At 40.1% G+C, this 21,925-nt stretch overlaps 1 protein-coding gene across 1 annotated transcript in view; it reads right to left on the bottom strand.

Annotated features, from left to right (window-relative positions):
- Positions 1-21,925, bottom strand: part of LOC124159574 (aromatic-L-amino-acid decarboxylase) — a 153,330-nt gene that overhangs the window by 68,560 nt on the left and 62,845 nt on the right. Inside the window, exons 6-7 of the mRNA XM_046535471.1 lie at positions 8,206-8,442; positions 4,756-5,292 (exon numbers count right to left, since the gene is read on the bottom strand). Coding sequence (XP_046391427.1) covers positions 4,756-5,292; positions 8,206-8,442 — 774 coding nt within the window. The remainder of the gene's footprint in view (positions 1-4,755; positions 5,293-8,205; positions 8,443-21,925) is intronic.

Below are 21,925 nucleotides of genomic sequence, written 5' to 3'. Positions count from 1 at the left end.
TCATTATGGAATTCACCTCTGGGAGATTATCGCAACAGCCTTTTCACGAAACCGTCTTCCATTTCGCATATATTCGATATATTCTTGTTCTACGAATACAGAAAATGGATAAAATATACTTGACGTGACTAAATAACGTCATAAAATGTCTGAGAGAAAACACGGATTAAAAAAATACCGAAATATTCACCTACTCAACGACTGCTCCATTGTAGCTTCTGCGGCCGTACATGCAAAACGAAAACGCCGTAGGGAGAAATGACGTCACCAACAATCAGAGCTAACTTCGCGTTTGCAGACGCATTTCACTGTTTTAAATGAATTTCATGATAAAATCGATGGTTTACGAGAAGTTTGATTGGTGAAAATGGATTCCTGGTGAAAATTGCTATAAGAATCATATATTATTTCGATGAAAAAAATTTCATGCAACTTCCCCATTGTCGATGAAAACAAGGACACGCAGGGACCCAGGAAAATGTTCAGGTTTTAAGCTCCTCCAAAACATATGCAATCATCTTTGGCTCCTCCAGAACATTCGGCAAATATAACTTTTCTCTTTCCTCCCAAATTAAAGTCGGTGTCGCCAATGCTAAGCGTATTAACACTGTTAGAAACCTTGGTATCACTCTCATTATACTCTTATCATTTTATCTTTGCGGGTGAGCTGGTGTGGCTAAAGCAAGTGGGGGTGAGGGGAAGGAAAGTTTCTCGACACGTGACTTTCCCTTGGCCAATCGGAAAACAGTGGGCGTGGCCTCAGTCAGTCGAGTTAACATTGTGAATCTGCTCGCTGAGCAGTGTTGTCAAAACCTCACGCGTTCTCCTTGTACGTGTCTAAGTATGCGTTTCACCAATGGTGCCTCATTCAGTGTGTTTGCTGACAATGCCATGGGCTTCTGTGAATGGATTATCTTCAATACCTTCCAAATAGGTGGGTAGTACATTGCCTCGGCCCCAGAGCAAAAATTCCTGTGGCCACCCATGACTTAGCCGTTTTCAGCGACAGAGTAGGGCGGCTATGTACTTACATTTGGCAATATTATGTACACTCCTCTTCTCTCTCTCTCTCGGCACTACCAAAGGAGGGTGTAAATATACTGGAAGGTGCACCACTAGTTCCGAGCGTTGAGCGGAGTGTGGCAGGAATGGGGGTGCTTGGGTAGGAAAGGCACGACTACTTTGACCAAAATATTGATAATCCCAAAAGAGTCAATGCTAACTATTTGATGAAATATTCGGTCATGATCGTTGTTACGTTATAATAAACTATCGTGAACGAGCGCATTAAACTTTTTTTCTATCATTATGGGAAGGCTTCGTGACAATATGCCTCGAATATATTTTCCCAATGAAAATTTATTGACAACCGCCACGTTTCCGCTGTGCAACTATCTTAGCCGAAAATAACATTTTGCAAGTGTAAAATTCCATTCCCCTGCACTTCTACTAGTACCTAATTAATAAGATTACAGCCAATGGAAATCTTACGATAGCGGACCGGTCGCAATAATGGTACGGAAGTATGTTCACGACGACATATATTATCACCACGATGTGTCTATATCGATGGCTAAGTTCTAACAACACGTATATCAACATTTGGCCGGTCTGAGTTAATACTGCTAATACTGTTAATGAACAATGAAATTCAAGCAAAAAACTACTCTTTCTTTGCAAATGTACGCTTATTTTTCAGTATTATGTATTTTTGGTTTTTAATTTCAATGAAAATTATATAAAATTTAAAAAATCGTTTTTTGCTCTCCTGAAAAGTTGCTATTTTTGAGATACGTGTTGTTAGAACTTTGCCATCGATATAGACAGTTTAATACACGCAAAGGTATGACAAACGATCGGAAAACTACGACGACAATCAAGAATTGCACTTTCATTTTATAAATCAGAGGAGATGTATAAGAAATAGAATGCTTGATCATATGCTTATACTGTTTGAGACTAAGTCGGAAAATTGTCAAACCAAGATGGCGGAATTCTGACCACACTTAAAACTCGAATGCAGCGCCAGCAGTGCATTTAAAACCTCCTTGGTACTACCCCTACCCCATTATCGAAGACTTTCGAGAGTTTCCGGGCTCTCTCGAAAGCTCAAACGCAAGCATCAAGTGAATAGAATGTAATAATATCTCGTGGAATCACCACATGAATGAAATCTCCAATGAGGACAACAAAACCTTATACCAGCTGAATTTACACAATCCTCTTCTTCCCATTAATGCTAACATTGATTCCTCTCTTTTTCCCTCACTCGATTATTGCGCCTTGCTCTATTGTGACTTTCCACTTACAATCAGAGAATTAACCTCACGGGATATTAAATTCTAGCGTTAGATTGGTTCATGACCTTCGCAAAGATGATCATAGCTCCCATTACCTCTACATTTCAGCGTGGCAAAGAACTCTTCCCTTAGGAAATATTTACTTGGTTCATTTCTTTTCAATCTCTAGAAAGCTGAATGTACTACATACCTATTCTCCATGTCCAAACCAGAATCAGCCTTTGTTTCTAGAACTACTGGAACTGACCCTTCTTCACTCCTCCAACTCGGGAAACTACTTACATTAAATCTTTTCTTATCTCTGAAATTCCTTGTCGCCATTGATAATATTTTCCTCCTTTTCTGTCTATTTTTAAAGGAAAAAATATTTAACTATTTCCTCGGTGAGATTTTACTACAATAAATTGCATTTATTTTTATGGTATGTACTTACAAATTATCTGGGAAATTTTTGTGTTTTTTTTTCTCTCCTTCCTGATTACATTACTGTATTTTCCTGATGTACTTAGCGTAATGTTACTTCTGGGTAATGTTTTTGCTTCTTATGACCAAGTGAATTGCGCCAGGTATATTTTTATTTTTTTGGCCGGAAATTGGTATTTGCTGTAATGGGGGAACCCGGAGCGAAATAAACTTCTTCGATTCCTTCCTGGGGAACGTTCAGCCCACACTGCCAGCCAGTCTCCTCACCAAGCATCGCAAATTGTCACACGTAGCAAAAAGGACGTTCGTCCTTAGGCGTTAGTGCGGGACACGATGGTGAAATGGCGCGGGAATTAGCGTGAAACTTTGAAACGCGCAGTGTCTTATTCAATTGTTTCATGCGCCTGACAACCGTATTTTGTTATTTCAAGTGGTAAATCGTGGAAGCAGAAACCTGAGAGTTAAAACATCGTGTGTATAGTATGGAATTTAGAGGTCCATTCCGGAGACGAAATGAAAGCGGCTAATAATGTTGTAACATAATGTAAACAAGTCACCATGTTGTTTGTAAATAATTTAAAACTAACAATGGTAGTGAGGGACGGGGAGATTGTTGTGAACGGAAAAAGGGAAGTCGTGTATGGAGAGAAGGAAGAGATAGACGTGATAGAAAGGATCGGGAGAAAAATTAAAGAGTGGTGTATTGTGCGACTGGAGGAAGAAATACGGCAGAACCCAGGATCGGTAGGAGGAATTAAAGGACGCGGAGAAGAAGGAGGCGTCTACGAGAGAGAGAGAGATCGGAGGAAAGGGATACGAAGAGCTCAAGACCCCCACACTGGTGCAGTTCATGGCGGTGGTTCAGTGAGTGGTAGTACGGATAATATAAATGGGATTGTGATAGTCATGGTGGCTTTTTGATGTTATTTTTTGCTCCCAAGTTTCAAAATATAGAGCTTGTTTTTGAATTGTACTGAAATTATTTGTTAAGTTAGTAGTGGATATTTAAAAACGTTACAATGTTCAGCTCAGCTCACTTTCAATTGTGTGCGGCAATTTTGCTGAAGAAGAATGAAATATGGCTTCCAGTCCTCGCTATTTTTATCTAAGAACGCCCCGAAACTGTGAAGCTATTTTTTCTTCAATTCTGATATACATTTATTGCTAATTATTTCAATATATTTCCGGCCTTGACGCTGATACGAACAGTCAACATCTTCCTCATAAAATCACGCGAGGAAACCTTGACGATTTTCACAGCTAGATAATTCAATCTCTTTTTTAAATATTCACTCTGTGTATTAAAGATGTAGTCAGTGTCTGCAGCCCTAAAAATAGAATTTTTAATGCGTATTGAGCTCTTCTATGGAAAGGCCTAAAGGAGTCTTTTGCCAAAAGTAAGTTTTTTTGCCTTAATTTGATCGAAAAGAAGCCAAACATTTTGTCACCACGGAGGGATTTTACCGTCTCTTCTTGAATAAATAGGCTCTTCGCTCTCCCACAATTCATTACTCAGCCAGTTTCAGCAGTTCGGTTCCATTTTAAAGGGACTTTAGGATAGGGGTGCCATTTTAATTATGATCTTTGGGATGGCTACATGGCTATTTTTTATTTTTTCATAAATGTTCCAGTTGACCCTAGCTCATTGCAAACCTACTTAGTTATATCCGTATCCCCGTACTCAACCCCAGCATACTTCAAAACCTCTCCATTCCAGATATCCTCAACTATTTTATATTTTTTTAAATTCTACGATACCATTCGCTGATGACACTACCTTGTACTTTAACCTCAAGCAACACATGACGCCCGTGTATAGCTCCATCTTCAATTAGGGGTCGCTATAAAAGGTTACCGCCATGCTCAAACTTGAATGAAGAGTTTAATGCGGTTCTTGTGATTTACAAAGCCTATTTTTCAAGTGCAATGGACTTGGAGGAAGTGATGGCCAAAGTCTTGTCCATAATCATGCAATTGCTGTCGCCTGAGTACTTGACTTGGTCGGGAGTGCAGATAAAGGTTGTGAACTCACCTTGACCTCGTTGCAGACCTCGAACCTCGGGTCATCCCTGACCAGTTTCTCGAACCTCTTGGCCAGCTTGCAGTGGTTTCGGATGTAGGCCCTGAGGCCCTCGAGGCCGTAACTGCGCATGACGAACCACAGCTTGAGCGCCCGGAACCTCCTGCTGAGAGGGATGCCCCAGTGCCGGTAGTCGATGCTCTGGTCGGAGTAGCCGTGTTGCAAGTAGAGGGGGTCGACCACGAGCGCCTGCGTCAGCCGATACCTATCGCGCACCCACATGGTCGAGCAATCGAAGTTGGTGAGCAGCCACTTGTTGGGGTTTGTGTTGAAAGAGCTGGCGAACTCGATGCCGCGCATCAGAGGCTTGAATTCGGGGCAGAGGAAGGCGTTGCCGGCGTAGGCGCCGTCCACGTGCATCCAGGCGCCGAAGCGACGGCAAACCGGTCCGATCTCGTAGAGGCAGTCGAAGGAGCAACACGAAGTGGTGCCCAGGGTGGTGGACACGAAGAAAGGGACCAGCCCCGCACGGATGTCTTCCTCCATCGCCTAGCAACACAGTGGAAAACATAACATGTGATGGGCGGAGGGGAGGAGAGGATGGCCTCGAATGAGATACTTAGAGCAGGCGATGCAAAATAGAAGAAATGCTTTACAGGTGTGTTATGAGTTTGAGCGTCAAACAACTATTAACGTTGGTGCCCGTGATCGATGACTGCTGATGAGTCAGTCATAGTCGTCGTGGAGATAGAAGGAAGAAAGTCTTATGTGACAATGTTTAATCAATTTCTGTGCTTTCAGTGTCTAGAGCAATGGTTCCCAACCCTTTATGTCGAGCGACCCACCTTTTAATTTTTTCCATTTTCTCGACCTACCCCTACCCCACCCATGATTATACACAAACATACAAATACGTATGTATACATATTTTACACTTAATTGGTATTTATATACATTTATATACGCTATTGTTTTCGTTTCAATGTAATAGGCAAGCATTGCACCGAGATTTTATATGTTAAAAAAAATAATAGAAATGACACATACATAAATTTGAAATTATCTGCTGAATCAGTTAAATTTGGTACATTTTCAAGAGCCACGCCGCGACCCACTTAAATTCCGCCCGCGACCCACTGGTTGGGAAACGCTGGTCTAGACGATTTTCGAAGGGAAGGAGTAGTGAGGGCAGTGACGAATGTTCCAAAATGAACTCAAGTCGTAGTTTTTTAGTCGTTGGTGCGATATATTTGTTCATCAAGAGTGGCAGAGGTAAAGGTTTGAGAGGTAAGGTATGCGGTTGGGGCAATAATTGCGAGATACGTAGTGTTCGTATGCCAAAGTTCTCGGAAATCATAATAAGACTGCAGAGCTCTTGATTCAGGGATAGATACTGATGCTGATGGTGTTGGTGCAAAACAACTGACGAAGAATTCCTTTTTATTTTATTTTTTCATTTTGAGGAATCATCGCTTTAATCAAAGGGAGCCGGAATTAATGAATCAAAGCGATACACCGTGGACTTTCCGGGCGTAAATCGCGTTGAAAGAAACTTCTTTTTCGGCACAGATTTTTAACCCTTTAGGACCCAACGTTGCTTCTAAGCAGCATCAAAAATGTTTTAACTTTCAGCTCTATTCAAGAAATATCTAAAATACCCATTATTTTGTAGTGTAAGTTAGTGATAGTGATGAAATAGTTAGCTTCCACGATAATTATCGTTGAGTTTTCAGAATGAAAAATCTTGAAATTTGATTTCTCCCAGAATCAGTTCTGGGTTATAAAGGGTTAAATTGCGCCGTTCGTTCTGGTATGTTGGATCAATCACGAGAGTGGTGGACAACGAGTGTAAAAAGTTTAGGTGAATGAGTTTGTTCTAAATTTTTCAACTGAACGTTGAAGTTCGAGTTAGTTTAGTCAAAGTTACTTTTTTAAATACAAACTCAACTTGTATCTGAGGAGTGAACGACGAGTACTGAAGGTTTAGACTGCTACTGGAATACGGCCGTTGGTGCCTGGTTGCATAATGCAGTGACCCATGCGAGTGTAAGCCTAAATGTATGAACGAAAAAATGAACCTTTGCATCACACAACTTGTGGGAATGCTTGAACGGAAAATAGAGCATGTTACAATGTTATTCACGCAATACACATTTTTCTCAGGTCCACTAAAATCGTTCGTGCATTTAGAAATTGACATAGTTGGGTGCACGGTAGGGCGGATCGGAAAAATCGATTTTTTTCAAATCCATCTGGCCCAATGAAAAAAAGTTCAAAGGCCTGAAAAAATTGAGACCTCTAGGTGAACCCCTGACCCTCGCTCAAATGCAAGTTAGGGGGGGAGGGGGGAATGTCAAAATTCGAAAAATATAATATTTTATGATCATTCCCTATAGCTTTTGCCGAGTTACTGTACTTGTAAGGCAAATTCGTGCATTTTGACGTATCTGCCACCGTTTAGCAACAAAATTCCTAATTTGAGTCCGCGTCCGCGAAGAGAATATTGCAACGTCCACGCAGCGTCGTGGATACAAGAGCAGCAGGCCGATCCCGTCCCCTCCCCGCTCGCTTCTCCCCCTCCCACGCCTCGAATACAGCAAAATTCATCCCACGTGTGCTGCTAGGAGGGCGACCATCCTTGATAATATAGATCGGAAGATGGTAGGATGTATAAAAGGTCCCTAGAGGTCTCAAAATTTCCACATTCCACTCATTTATACTAGATCCATGTTGTTTTATGGACATAAAGCTTAAAAATGGCTGTTTAAGAGTCTAGATCGCAAATCAGTCATTACCTGGTTCATGAGACTAAATCAGCTGTGCAATCAGCAAATTTCTGGGACGAAAATCTCGTGTATTTTGACGTATCTGCCACCGTTTAGCCACAAAATGCCTAATTTGAGTCCGCATCCGCGAAAAGAATATTCCAACTCCCACGCAGCGTTGCGGATTCAAGAGCGATCCCGTCCACTCCCCGCTCACTTCTCCTACTCCCATGCCTCGAAATATAGACAAATTCATCCCACACATGCTGCTAGGAGGGCGTTAATTTTTGATATTATAAATCGGAAGATGGTGGAAGGTAAAAAAGGATGCGTAATGAGACGACTTGTCCCTTATTTGGCGCCTCGTCGGCGTTAAAAAAATCGATGTTACCAACTTTTGGAGAAGTGATGAAATATTTTTAGATCCGAGAACGCAGGCAAAGAGCCTATAAATGAGGAAAAATGAATAGGGAATGACCATAAAATATTATGTTTTTAGAATTTTGAGATTCCCCCCCTAAATTGCATTTGAGCGAGGGTCAGGGGTTCACCTAGAGGTCTAAGATTTCTCAGGCCTTATTTGTGATCGGTCCCACAACTTTTTTTTTCATTGGGCAAGATGGATTAGAAAAAAATCGATTTTTCCGATCCGCCCTAGTGCAGGGGTAAATGTAATGGAATGGATGGGCTCACTCACCCTTTGCAGCGTCTCCCCCCTTAGGCTGCACTTGGCGTCTGGCTCGAGGATACGCAGTTTGACGAAGCAGATCATGGCGGCCTTCTCGACGCAAGAGTGCGACTCTTTGGAGCAGTAGGCCATGAGTCGGGAGAGCAGGACCCCTTCGCTCACCTGCGGCTCCTTCCTCTTCAGCTTGGTCACCGCTTGCGCACGCGCAGACAGCATGCAAACCAACACGCACTCGCTCGCCGACGTCTGTGGAAGCCAAACTCATTAGCGCACCCTCACGGCTCACTCATTCCACTCATTGAGTAGTATTATTCACCCACTCTTCTCCACGGCTCTGCACTAGGTTATTGGCTTCTTTCCGCCGATATTCCGCAAAACGACTCACTTCCCATTTTCAAGGCGCGTTTGTTTCTATTGCTGTGCCAAATGGAGTGGTTTCCTATTCTTTTTTTATTGCCTAAATCGAAAGATTATCACTCCTGGAGCACGCATTTCACGCTCTTAGATTTTTAAATGACGATATCTATTTTTCGCTATTAAAGGAAAAGTGAAAATTTTCAATCGCGCGAAAACGCGACGGCTAAGTAGTAATGCTGGTAAGAGCCCGTGTGACGTATTTCTGGTTCCAGCTGTCGCCGTGTGAGGTGACCTTGGAGCGAGGCTTAGAGCGCTCATACGACGCAGGCTGCTAGCGGGTAGCTGAGTACCCTGCTAGCAGGTAGCGCTTGGCTTAAATAAGGATTATTAATACCTTATCAAACGAAGAAAACTTTCCGACCTTAGCCAGTTTTAATAAGTGATTATTAAGACATGTTTCCCTCAGCTCTGTGCCTCATGCATGCATTAGTAATCTCAGGCAATGTAAAAATCCTACTAACTCGTATAAAAACTAGGTCCCGGTGACGTCACGTAGAGTGGCATCGCATGTGCGCGATTTCAGGAGGCCGCTAGAGAAGTTCTAGGGATAAGAAAATGTGTTGAGAAAAAGCCATGGATCACGGATGAAATCCTAGACCTCATTGAAGAAAGGAGAAAGTATAAGAATACGAATACTGAGGAAGGACAGGCTTGCTACAAGAGAATAAGGAACGATATTTGCCGCCAAGCGAGGAAAGCCAGAGAAGCGTGGATGAGGAACATATGTGAGGACGTACAAAATAACCTCGTAAAAGGGAAAGTGGAAGCGGCCTATAGAATAGTGAGGAACCATTTCAAGGAACCAAAAACAAAATGTAATAGCATAAGGGACAGGAATGGAAACATTCTAATAGAAAACGAAGACAAAGCCAAGAGATGGAAGGAATACCTGGAGGAATTATACAACGGGAGCAAACTTAGCTCAAAAGTTCTCGAAGAGGAAAGTGAAGTTGAAAAGGATAATATTGGAGCAAGCATCTTAAGATCGGAATTTGACGCTGCAGTAAGAGACCTGCGAAAGAATAAGGCCCCAGGAATAGATGACATTCCAGCAAAGTTAATAAAAAATGCAGGAGAAAAGGTCTTAACTCAACTGTATAAAACTATCTGCGATATGTACTCAACAGGAGATTTACCTAGTGACTTCGAGAAGAACATCATCATTCCCATACCCAAAAAGAAGAGAGCTGAGAAGTGCGAAGAATTTAGGACCATAAGCCTGACGACACATGCGTCGAAGATTCTGACAAGAAGCATTTACAGGAGAATTGAACGAAGAGCAGAAGAATTCCTGGATGAGGACCAATTCGGATTTAGGAAAAGCAGGAGCACAAGGGAAGCAATTTTGGCTCTTAGGATGATCATAGAGAGGAGAATGGAGAGAAACAAACCAACCTTCATAGCATTTGTCGATTTAGAGAAGTCCTTTGATAACGTGGAATGGAATTCAATGCTTAGAATTTTGAAAGAAATCGGCGTACTCAACAATGATCGTAGAATTATTCATAGTTTGTATAAAAACCAAGTAGCTGTGATCAAATGTGGGCCAAACGGTGCAGAAGCGAGAATAAGAAAAGGGGTGAGACAAGGTAGCGCGCTTTCCCCTTTAATTTTTAATGTTTATATAGAGAAAGCCATCAACGAAATCAAGCAGAAAGCTTCGGGTGTCAATATACATGGAGAAAAAATTAGTATGCTGCGATTTGCTGACGACATAACAGTCATAGCCGAGACAGAGAAGGATTTGAAGAAGACGTTGACAAACATGGAAAGGACAATGGCCAGATATCAGCTGAAAATTTAACAAAAAGAAGACTAAGATATTAGTTTGCAGCAAAAGAGAGGAGGCTAAAACAAACATCAACCTAGGACAGCATAAGCTTGAAGAGGTTAACGAGTTCTCTTACCTTGGAAGCCGAATTACCAGCGAAGGACGGAGCAAGAAAGAAATGCACAGTAGAATAGCGCAGGCTAAGAGGGCTTTCTACAAAAAGAAGAATCTTCTTACAGCTGAAAATACCAGCATAGAAGTAAGGAAACAATTCATCAGATGCTACATATGGAGTATGTTTCTCTATGGAAGCGAGGCTTGGACGTTGACAGCAGCAGAGAAGTCAAGAGTGGAAGCATTCGAAATGTGGTGCTATCGAAGAATGATGAAGATAAAATGGATTGACCGTGTGAGTAACCAGGAAGTGCTAAGGAGAGTAGGAGAAAAGAGAGGCCTCCTAAAAACATTAAGCAGAAGAAGGGACAACTTAGTTGGCCACATTTTGAGGCACGATGGTCTGATGAAGACAATCGTTGAAGGACAAGTGGAAGGGAAAAAGGGTAAGGGACGGCTCCGAATGAGTTATATAGGACAGGTTATAAAGGATGTAAAAGAGAATAAATATGTAGCTATGAAGAGATTAGCGGATGGGAGAGAGAAATGGAGAGCTGCGTCAAACCAATCTTAGGATTGTTGACTAATGATGATGATGAACTTCTTTTGCTAGCGACTGGTGTCCTATAACATCGCCCTCCACAAGCCTAATGGTTGCAGGTTGCGGAGTATGACCTAAATGTAAATACTGGTAATGCACTCTTTTGAAAAAGATCAAGTGTTAGAAAATGCGACTTTGTCTAACAAATACATTCCACTTTCGATGGTATTGGCGTCGTCGCATGAGACGCACTTTGGAGCATTCTTAGTTAAGAACTTTCGTCCGCGGACGAGCGTAGCACGCGAATATTCTCCAGTCATTCACCAAATGTGTTCTGAGCTACGAGGCTCACGGATGAGTTTACACAAGTAGCCACTCGCGTCTCTGATGGCAGAGCCATTCGGGGGAAATAATCTGCGATCTTTTAACCCGAATTTATATTTTTAATTATTTAATCAATCAAGTTCATAACTTTTCAATGCTATGCCTTGTGAGTATAAATACTCTTAAGCGACTTCTTAGAATAAATGGATCGCCTTAGAGTAATCGCCACGGAGCGGACATTCCTGAGAAGCGATTGAAGCGTGACAATGGAAATGAAGGATCTGCGGGGCGGACGGAGGCCGGGGTGTAGCAAGGCACCCACCCGAGTGTCCAAATGAAGCAAACAACGTCGACGAAGCAAAGACACGTACAAGAGAGACATGGTTCATTTTCAAGTTGAATCATGTACTTCAACATTTCCTCTGCCCCGAAGTATTTCTCGAACTTAATTTTTTTTCAACAAAGAACTATATTTTGCACCTAAACTCACGTTGCCAAGCGCCAGATATTGCCGTATTTTTCGCACTCATAACTTGCAGTCTAGATAGTAAGAAGGCAATTCCATTCCTAATCGTTTGCAGAAAACAAATGTTTTATTCCACAAACATTGCAGAAGTTTTTGTAAACAATGTAAGGCTCTGAAAACAATGGCGCAGTTTCACATTGCTTAATACTGCCGTGTGATTTAGAATTTAAGAAATTAAGGTACTGCATTGTATTCCAAATTGCTTAAATTCTACATCACTTAACAGCAGTGGAAGCAGTCTTATGTAGCCTTCCTGTATTCATACACTGGCACATTACTTCAAAGGCAGTTAGGGGTAACGGTAAACAAAGGCGCTTTTTCTCCGGGTGGCAAAAGAGCAAAGCTAGCAGCTGTCTTCCATTCCACTACATCACTGGAGTTATAAATGTCTTGCATGACTCGCTCATATAAAATACTGGTACACAAAATGGCATGGTAAAAAATGCCATTCCACAATAACATTGACTCTTCACATTGTTTGAGATTCACTGCAAGGGCACATCGTCGCAAAAAAAGACACTTGTCACAAGAAGCAGCTCTTTGCAAGGGTGCGTCATGTTTAAAGAAGTTGTGTTCTGAGCTAGTGATTTAATTTTCAGTCGAATTTAAAAGCCCATTGTAACAAATGAAGCGGCGCCACTTTCGCCGCAGTTTGGAAATTGAGTTTCGGTATTTTCTATTGTACCAGTGGGAGGGAAATTTGAACAACATTTTCACTTCCCGCAGTGTTTTTAGAATAACATCATCAAAAGGAAATGTATGCGGGATCGTCGGCCGATCCGTCGAAGTGTATTTTCTTACACTCGGTAATTCGAAAAAGGACTTGATGGAGCAGAATACCTGACTGAAATATTTTCCACTTCATTCGAGCATTGAGATTTCGGTAAAAACGAATGATGATATCCGCGGAAAAAATGAATTTTCGCAATTCAAAATGTTATGACCACAGCAGTGTTTAATAAGTTAGTAAGCGTTAAAGTTGATAAGAAAATTATGTCACTGCCATAATATGAATCTGAAAAATTCTTCAACGGATCGGCCAATTTAACGGAGAAATCAAATTGACGTTCTGGAAGTGGATTTATTATCTAGCATGAGTTGCACAATTTATGTGGTTTTAAATATTACACATATCCCGCATACATTTCCTTTGAATTATTTGTTTTTCTAATAATAATGCGGGAGGTGGGAATGTTGTTCAAATTTCCCTTCCACTGGCACAATAGAAAATACCGAAACTCAATTTCCAGACTGAGGCGAAAGTGGCGCCGCTTCAATCGTAGCAATACTTTTAAATTCGAATTCGCATTCCATCTTCATATTCTAGGGACGCTTTCATCTTCGCCGTAAAACTCCTAACATTGATTCGACGCAGATCTCCGCTCAATTCTAATACCAAGTAATATTTCCATACTCGCGTATTTTCTATCTTTCACACCCTTCTTTCCTTGCGCCACATATTTCATTCGTTGTCTTCCTTTTCAACTCTAGCCACCTCCTTGTCCCTTTACGATTTCCCTCATCACATTGTTATGTCTCAAGATGAGGCCGATTACGTTGCTATAAAGTCTGATTAAAATTGGATGGAGCAACAATAACGCAGAGGGGTCGACGTATTCTGAATATTTGCAGAGCAGCACACCAATTCGCGAGGACATGCACCACAAAGCCATTAATTTGATAGGTTCAATAATCTTAAACTATCATCATCACTGGTCAATAACCCCAATTGGTTCGACATAGCTCTCCACCTTGTTCTCCTCAGGGGCGGCTCCAGGATTTCCTTGAGGGCGGGGGGGGCGCGACGGGCTGCTTACCCCTCCCCCCACTCTCTCTCTCTCTCATGATGTGGCATACAAGCGTCAATTTAAGATAAGAGTTTCGGCATTATAGTTGAAAAAGAATGAAGGAATTGGTACGAATTGTTTGGTTTTAATGAGCGAATTTCACCGAATACATCGAGAAAATTGCAAAAGCCCGTGTTATTTAATGGAAAAAGTCGTAAAAGTAATTTCCGATTTACGTGTGGAATTTCAAACGATCTGTACATTTTTCGTTCCAAACGGGAGACACAAGCTTTGAATAGACGTTCGAATCGTAGATTTCGATGGAGAGTTGAGGGAAATAGGGCGAGGAAAAAAAAACGCTGTGCAATCTTATGGGAAAATTGTGAGTATAATTTACGACTCATGTATTATTTATGCACTTTCAATTATGATCAAATCATGAAAACAGAGAATCCACACCAAATGCAGCAAACCCCATCCCTGTAGATCAAAAATTGAGAGAGAAAAAGCAGACGTATGCGTAACATTTATAAAGAGAGTCTACGGGACGTGATGCGAGTTCGCATTTTATACCCCTTGACGAAAGTGCGTAGCGGGCGAAATGAAGTTTTCTCTTCAATATATTAAATTCCAATTTTACCCATAAGTATTTAACTTTTGGATTTCAGGAACTACTGTATGATTGATCAAGAAAATAAAACTGAAGTCGACAGTAAAATAATTTCCCGCATTTCATTTGAATATCTTGGTAAATATTTTTGAGAAGTTATTATATTATAGAGATTATTATCAAGTATTTATAAATACAATCATGTGCACACACAAAGTTCCATGGCAGTTTTCATTGGTTTCATGTCATTAAATTCCGGAATTTTTTTTCAAAAAAGTTATCTCATTATCCAATTCCGTTAACATTGTACTTTTATTTTTTTCAATAACGGTGCATATTTATCACATATTTTTTCAAGCATGCTTTCTAACGAGTCCAATTTTTTTATTTCCATGAAAACAGCTGGGATTAGTGTATTCAACTTGAAGCACTCTATTGACTCTCCAGCAAATCTGTCCTTGATATCTTAATTTACGTAATCTAAGATGGGAATAAAGATTATTTTTTCCCAATACGCGATTATATCGTCTTCATCATTGGTAGCCGGGTAATTTGCTCGATTTTTTTGTCGATTGGCTGCACGTGGAATGCGGATTTGAGTGTCCATTTCCTCCATAATTTTCTTAGCCTTTGCAAAAATTCCAGAGAAAATTTTATAAGAGTTCATCCGCTTATCCTTTAGTACTTCAAAAGTTTGGTCAACTTTTTTTTAACTTGAAAAACATCTACAGTCTCATTTTGCAAATATCTGCTTAAAATATAAATTACACTCAAAACATCACTCAGACTATATACAGTTCAAATAAATTCACAGTTACAAATTGATAACAATAAGCATCTTCCTTTAGTTGCCGTTTTATAATCTTTCACTTTGACACTTTTTCGAGAGCTTTGGCAATATCATGTAAGTCGTCTCTAAAAGTTACAATAGCCTTTCTACCCATCTAGTCTCACAGTATAGTAGTTGTACAAAAAATTGAAGAAAGAAGAACATTAAAAAAATAATAATACAGTCGAAGCGCAAATACAGTACAGGGCTCTCATAAACGAAATAAACAGAGAAACCATAAAAGCAAAAGAGGCCTTCTGGGAAGGAAAATGCCAAGAAGTCGAAGAACATATGAAACGTAATGAAATGGATTCGGCTTATGGAATAGTGAAGCAATTCTTTGGAAATCATAAAACTAGAAGCAATGGACTACGGAACGAAGATGGCAAAATAATTTATGAACAAGATGAATTGGAAAAAATGTGGAAACAATACATCGAGGAGTTATATGATGGACATATGACAATTAGTACAAGAACAGAGAGAGAATGCGAAAAGATGGAAGTCCTAGAAGAACAAGGGAGATTGGAAGAAATGTATAAAACAGCTAAAAAGTTCACAAAAAGAGAGCCAAAGAAAATAAGTAAACAAGGAATGTTAAGTAAATACGGAAAGATAACAACAGGTGTTGAGGAAAACAAAAACATATGGAAAGAATATGTGAAATAACTATATGATAGTAAAGATGATCATTCTGAGATGGAGCTGGAAGAGGAATGGGAATGTGAAGAGGTGAATAGAGGACCAAACATACTGAGAAGAGAAGTGGAAAAGGCAATCAAGGATCTCAAGGAAAGGAAAGCAATGGGATGCGATAGAATACCATCAGAAGCATTAAAGAACCTAGGTAACAATGCAATGAGTCGATTAACAAATTTAATCAATAGGATATATGATACCGGGAGCTGGCCTGATGATCTACTTAAAACTATTCTAATACCAATACCAAAGAAATGTAATGCCAAAGAATGTAAAGACTATAGGACAATTAGTCTTATATGCCATGTTACCAAAGTAATTACAAGGATTATATTAAAAGAATCGAAGGAAGAATTAAAGAAAATATGGGAGAAGATCAATTTGGATTTAGAAAGGGTAAAGGGACTCGTGATGCAATAGGATGCTTGAGGATGATAGGAGAAAGAATGATGGAAGTGAATAGAGATTTGTACATTTGCTTTATTGATTGGGAAAAGGCATTTGATAAGGTTAATTGGAATGTGTTATTGAAAATTTTGAAAGACATTGGCATTGATTGGAAAGATAGGAGATTAATAAAGGAGATGTATTGTAGGCAGGTAGTAGTTATAAAAATTGGAGATGATGAAACAGAAGAAATTGGCATAGGAAGAGGAGTGAGGCAAGGGTGCTGCCTTTCTCCAGAGCTCTTCAATGTTTATGCAGAAAAAATGATGGAGAAAGCTTTAGAAAAAGCTAGAGGAGTTGTAATAGGAGGAGAAAGAATAAAAACAATTAAATATGCAGATGATCAGGCAGTGCTGGCAGAAAGTGAAGAAGATTTACAACAAGTGATGGATGATATAATGGATGTGGGGAGGGAATCTGGAATGAACTTAAACATAAATAAAACCAAGGTGATGAGAATCAGCAGAAAAGAAGGTTGTGTTTGTATATCCTTAGAAGGAAATATCATACAGCAAGTACAGACTTTCCAATATTTGGGAAGTCTGGTAAGATGGAATGGAAGTTGTACTGAGGAAATAAGAAGAAGGATATCAATAGGTAAAGGAGCGTATGGAAAGGTAAAAGCATTGTTAACAGCAAAAAGAATTCCAATAGAGATGAGGAAGAGGTTTATGAAATGTTTTGTGTGGAGTGTAGTGTTGTACGGATGTGAATCATGGACTGTTAAAAAGAAGGAGGAGAGATATTTAGAAAGTTTTGAAATGTGGGTATGGAGACGAATGTTGAAAGTGAAGTGGACTGACAGAGTGAAGAATGAGGAAGTTCTAAGAAGAATAGGCGAGGAAAGAAAATTAATACATATGATTCATAAGAGGAAGGCAAGTTGGTTAGGGCATATATTAAGAAGGAATTCTTTGGAACGGAGAATAATAGAAGGGAAGATAGAAGGAAAGAGAGGAAGAGGAAGAAGGAGGATGGGAATGTTGGATGATATAAGAAGAGGAAGAAAATACAAAGACCTAAAGGAAGATGCTCAGGATAGAGAAAGATGGAGAGAAGTCCAGTGGAAACCTGTCTAAGGACAGTAATCACTGATGATGATGATGACAAGAACAGTGATTGAGAACGAAGGTGAAGTCAGTCAAGAAGAGGAAGGAGACAGCATACTGAGGGGAGAATTTGACAAAGAACTATCAAAACTCAAGAATAATAAAGCACCTGGCATAGATGACATACCAGCAGAACTATTGAAGATGACTGGAGAAGAAATACATAATGCACTATATCAACTAGTGTGTGAGATTTACGAAACAGGTGACATTTCCTCAGACTACCAAAAGTGTATAATGATACCAATCCCAAAGAAAACATCAGCCAACAGATGTGAATAATACCGCACATTGAGCCTTGTCACACATGCCTCTAAAATACTGACTAACATTGTACTAAGCCGGATTGAAGATAAGGTTGAAACTCTCCTCAGCGAAGACCAATTTGGATTTAGAAAAGGTCGAAAGACCAGAGATGCAGTACTTGCCATTAGAATAGTACTAGAAAAAAAGATTTAGTAAAGAAAAGAACACCTACATAGCTTTTGTTGATCTTGAAAAAGCTTTTGATAGTGTTGATTGGAAGCAGCTCTTTACCATAATGAAAGAAGCGAAGATAAGTTACAAAGACAGAAGAATTATCTGGGGTCTCTATAGAGAAGAAATTGCAGTGCTAAGATTTGGACAACATGAACAGCAGGCCAAAATTAGAAAAGGAGTGAGACAGGGATGCTCATTGTCACCTGCGCTATTTAACTTATACCTACAAAGAGCACTGGACGAGGCAGAGAGCAACTTACCGGAAGCAGGAATTAAGGTCCATGGGCAGAGGATGTATAAGCTATGTTTTGCGGACGACTTAGCAGTCTTGGCAGAAAGTGAAGACCGACTACAAGAAGTGCTTAGGGAGATGGAAGTCGCGCTGGCTATATACAATGTAAAGTTAAGCAGGACCAAAGCCAAGACACTCGTTGTAAGCAAATCTGGAATATCAGCACATATAACCTTGGGTAATACACAGCTGAACAATGTAGAAGAATTCACGTATTTAGGAAGCAAGGTCACCACGGATGCCAGAAGCAAAAGGGAAATTAGCAGTAGAATACAACAGGCAAAAATAGCTTTCAACAAGAAGAGAAAGATATACGTTTCTAAAAACATGAGTATCAAGATTAGGATGAATCTACTCAAAACTTTTGTATGGAGCATAATGCTTTATGGTAGTGAAACTTGGACAATAGGAGCAGCAGAGAAAAAAAGAATTAATGCTTTTGAACTATGGTGCTACCGTAGAATGTTAAAAGTTTCATGGGTAGACCGGATTACGAATGAAGAAATACTGGACAGATTGGGAGTGAAAGCAGACCTGTGGAATATTTTACCTGCAAGGAGAAATAAATGGGTTGGTCATTTACTGAGACATGATGGATTGGTAAAGACAGTTTTAGAGGGCACCGTGGAGGGGAAGAGCGGCAGAGGAAGGCCGAGGTTGAGTTACATTACCCAAATAATTTAGGACATGGGCTGTAACAGCTACCAGGAGCTGAAGAGGCTGGCGGAGGACATGCGGAGATGAATGACTGCTGCAAACCAACCCAAGGGTTGACTACTTAGAAGAAGTCTCACAGTTACCTGTCATTTGATGAACTAAGATATCAACAATGGTTTAATTACGTTTACTTGATGCTTTGAAAACTCGGGGGAAGAGATGTCGAATCTTGTTCCTTTGAATCATTTCCTAGCCGAGGCTTCTTCCTTATTAGCCACCTAACCATTTTGCATATCTATGCAAAAATCAATCAATATTTAGATCTACACGTACACAAAGAAAGAGAAATCAGTTTGATAACATAAAAAACAAATACAACCCCAAAACGAATGCAAATGTCCAAGATCACGTGTGATTGATGAATTACTCCAACCGTTTCAGAGAGAAAGTCTTCAACTTTAGAATGTGTCGTCAGAGGAAATCTTCAACAATTTTTGCTCGTAATTGTACAGAGCTCCAACTTCAAACAGCAGGCCAGCAAAACAGATACCTGCACTCCACCTTTGTGCTGCATGACCGTGCGCACGAGTGGAAACGACCGATGAATCTGTTGTCGGAGTTGCAGACTTTCAAATTCGAATCACAGATCTGGCAAGCTCATCTAAGGAATATATATTTGCAGAAATTTTCTACAAAGAAAATAAACTCGCCGGCCGACAGTGAAACAAATTATTCGGAACATCTCAACTTTCAGAAAAACTCTTTCTGGCTGTAGGAATGTATGTACCTTAGAATGGGATGACTTCGGCCACACGCGTTTCGCTTCAGAAATTGATACTTGGTAGCACAATGGGTGACGAGCCATCATTTCATTCTCGCCTTTCCTGGCATAGGTAAGAGGAGACTGCAAGCAGCAAAAAAATTCCGTCAGTCACCGCCCAGGGGGGCGCGCGCGCGCCCCCCGTCCCCCCTGGCTGGAGCCGCCCCTGGTTCTCCTATCAGCTAATCTTTTCATACCTACGTACTTCTTCTCTTTCACATTTTTCTTTATCTGTTCCTTTCATTATATTACAGATCATCCTTTGCCGCTTTGCACTACTATTTTCTTATACCTGTAACATCTGCGTCATCTTATCCCTCGTCGATTGCCGTTATCAGGCTATCAAGTATCAAGATTAGGCCATTCAGCCTGTTCCGCCTTCTTGTTAATATTTTAGAATGCGTAGATTATAGAGTACTGTAAATATTAGTAAAAATATCCATCAGAAGGCCGCTAAACTCACTATTTCGAACCATTTATATGAAAAATTTTCTAGGGGAGGGACCTCCGCACCTCCCGCTTACCCTGGCGAGGATTCCACACCCCCAGTGTTAGTTACGCCTTAAATCCCCCCCTCTAGCCTTAATTCCTAGCTGCGCCCCTGTCCGGCAAATATATCTCTCTATTTTGCCGTCTCCGTTGCACCTGAAAATTGAATGAGGTTCTAAGATGTCGCCACCCTTGCCGCTCTGAAAGATGCGTATCTAATAGCAAATTCAATCTATGCCTAGCGCGCAGCCTCCGAGTCTTTAGGAATTCGACTGGAATCTGTGCTCCCTTGTATCCCTAGTAGTATCTGATTTTTCTGCCAACAGCATGCGCCCTCGCACTTCAAGAGGCTGGCGGGACTCCATGCAAACGTTGATCAAACCTTATGTTTTTTTCCTCTGGGGAATATAACGTTCTCCATCCAAAGTAACAACAATAAAGATATTTACATCACTGTCAAAAATATGCACTAAAATACATAATCAAACAGTGGAATTAGACAGCCCAGAAGAAATAATCTTATCTGCTAAACTAGCACTTTTAATATAAGACAAGGTCTCAGGCGTTATTTTGTGGTTTTTTAAATAATGACGAATCCTCTGGAATAGCAAAACATTTATGTGACGAATACCGTTGGTGTGATTTTGAACCCAGGATTTTACATTGTATTGACAAGGGGAGAAAAAATGGACTTTTTAGAACAGTTTGAAATTGTGAATTGCCCCACTAAACTTTGTAATGACCATATGTTCCCCTCCCAGTCACCTTTACTAAACGTCACACCACCACCCCCCTACGACCCTCAACCTTGATTCCCTCATGTCTTTTAAACCTTTTGAGAACCCCTCCCCCCTTTATCCCCCTTCCCCTTGTCGTTTATCCCATGCAAGCCAGCCCAAGGCCTCCCCCACTCCTTTCTTCAAAAAACAGCTTTACCCGCCATCAATGTTCATTCCCACCCTCCCCCCCTTTTTTGATCCCCCCCTCCCCCCCTTCCACCCACGTTTACCTATTTAACCACTCATCTCGGTATTTAAATTTCCCATGTCCAACCTACAGTGGGTATTTAATTTTACACTGAACTTTAAGTTTTTTTTTGCAGTGAGAAGATTAAGCACAAACGTTTCATTATTTTTTCACTATAGTATTAATATTTTCTGTATTCGTTTGAAATGTTGAACATTTGTGGATTAAAAATTAATTTTAATGATAAACATTAATTGTTTAAAAATGCTACAAAGGGTAAGACCAGAATTATTCGTACAAGTGATGAATATATTCGCATAGAATGAATATTAACAGTTTTTGTAAACATAGTGGTAGCAGAATGTTTAGAAAAATGTAAACAAGTAAATTACGATGTTCGAAAAATTTTCATATCAAGGGGCAATGTAGACAACCACATATTTTTTTTTACTCTTTCGTCTTCTATGGTAAAAATTTTTCAATGATTACAATACTTCATCTCTACTCAAAAACACTTCACACTTTACATTGATATCAAATAAACGCTGCAAAAAATGAAACTGTTTGAAGTATAAACGAAGAAAAATGAAATTATAAATAAATGGTGCGGTAAATCATGACCATTGCTTCAAATTAGCTCCGTATCTATTTTTATAGTGCACCTGTCTTACAAAAGAACATTTATTTAAAAATTTAATGAATATATATTTTTATAAATCATTTTGAACATGATATAATCTGAAGTATGGAGCAGGGCACAAGCCAACAGAACAATCTGGACACCAATATTTTGTTTCCTTCCTTTTCCCCTCTTTGAAGCACACAACACATCTTTTTGTGGGGCACTTTTT

Source organism: Ischnura elegans, chromosome 5, assembly GCF_921293095.1.
Source record: "Ischnura elegans chromosome 5, ioIscEleg1.1, whole genome shotgun sequence".
In the NCBI taxonomy this organism is placed as follows: domain Eukaryota; kingdom Metazoa; phylum Arthropoda; class Insecta; order Odonata; family Coenagrionidae; genus Ischnura; species Ischnura elegans.
Note: the sequence above shows the minus strand (reverse complement) of the source record. Positions and strands in the feature narration are given on the sequence as shown.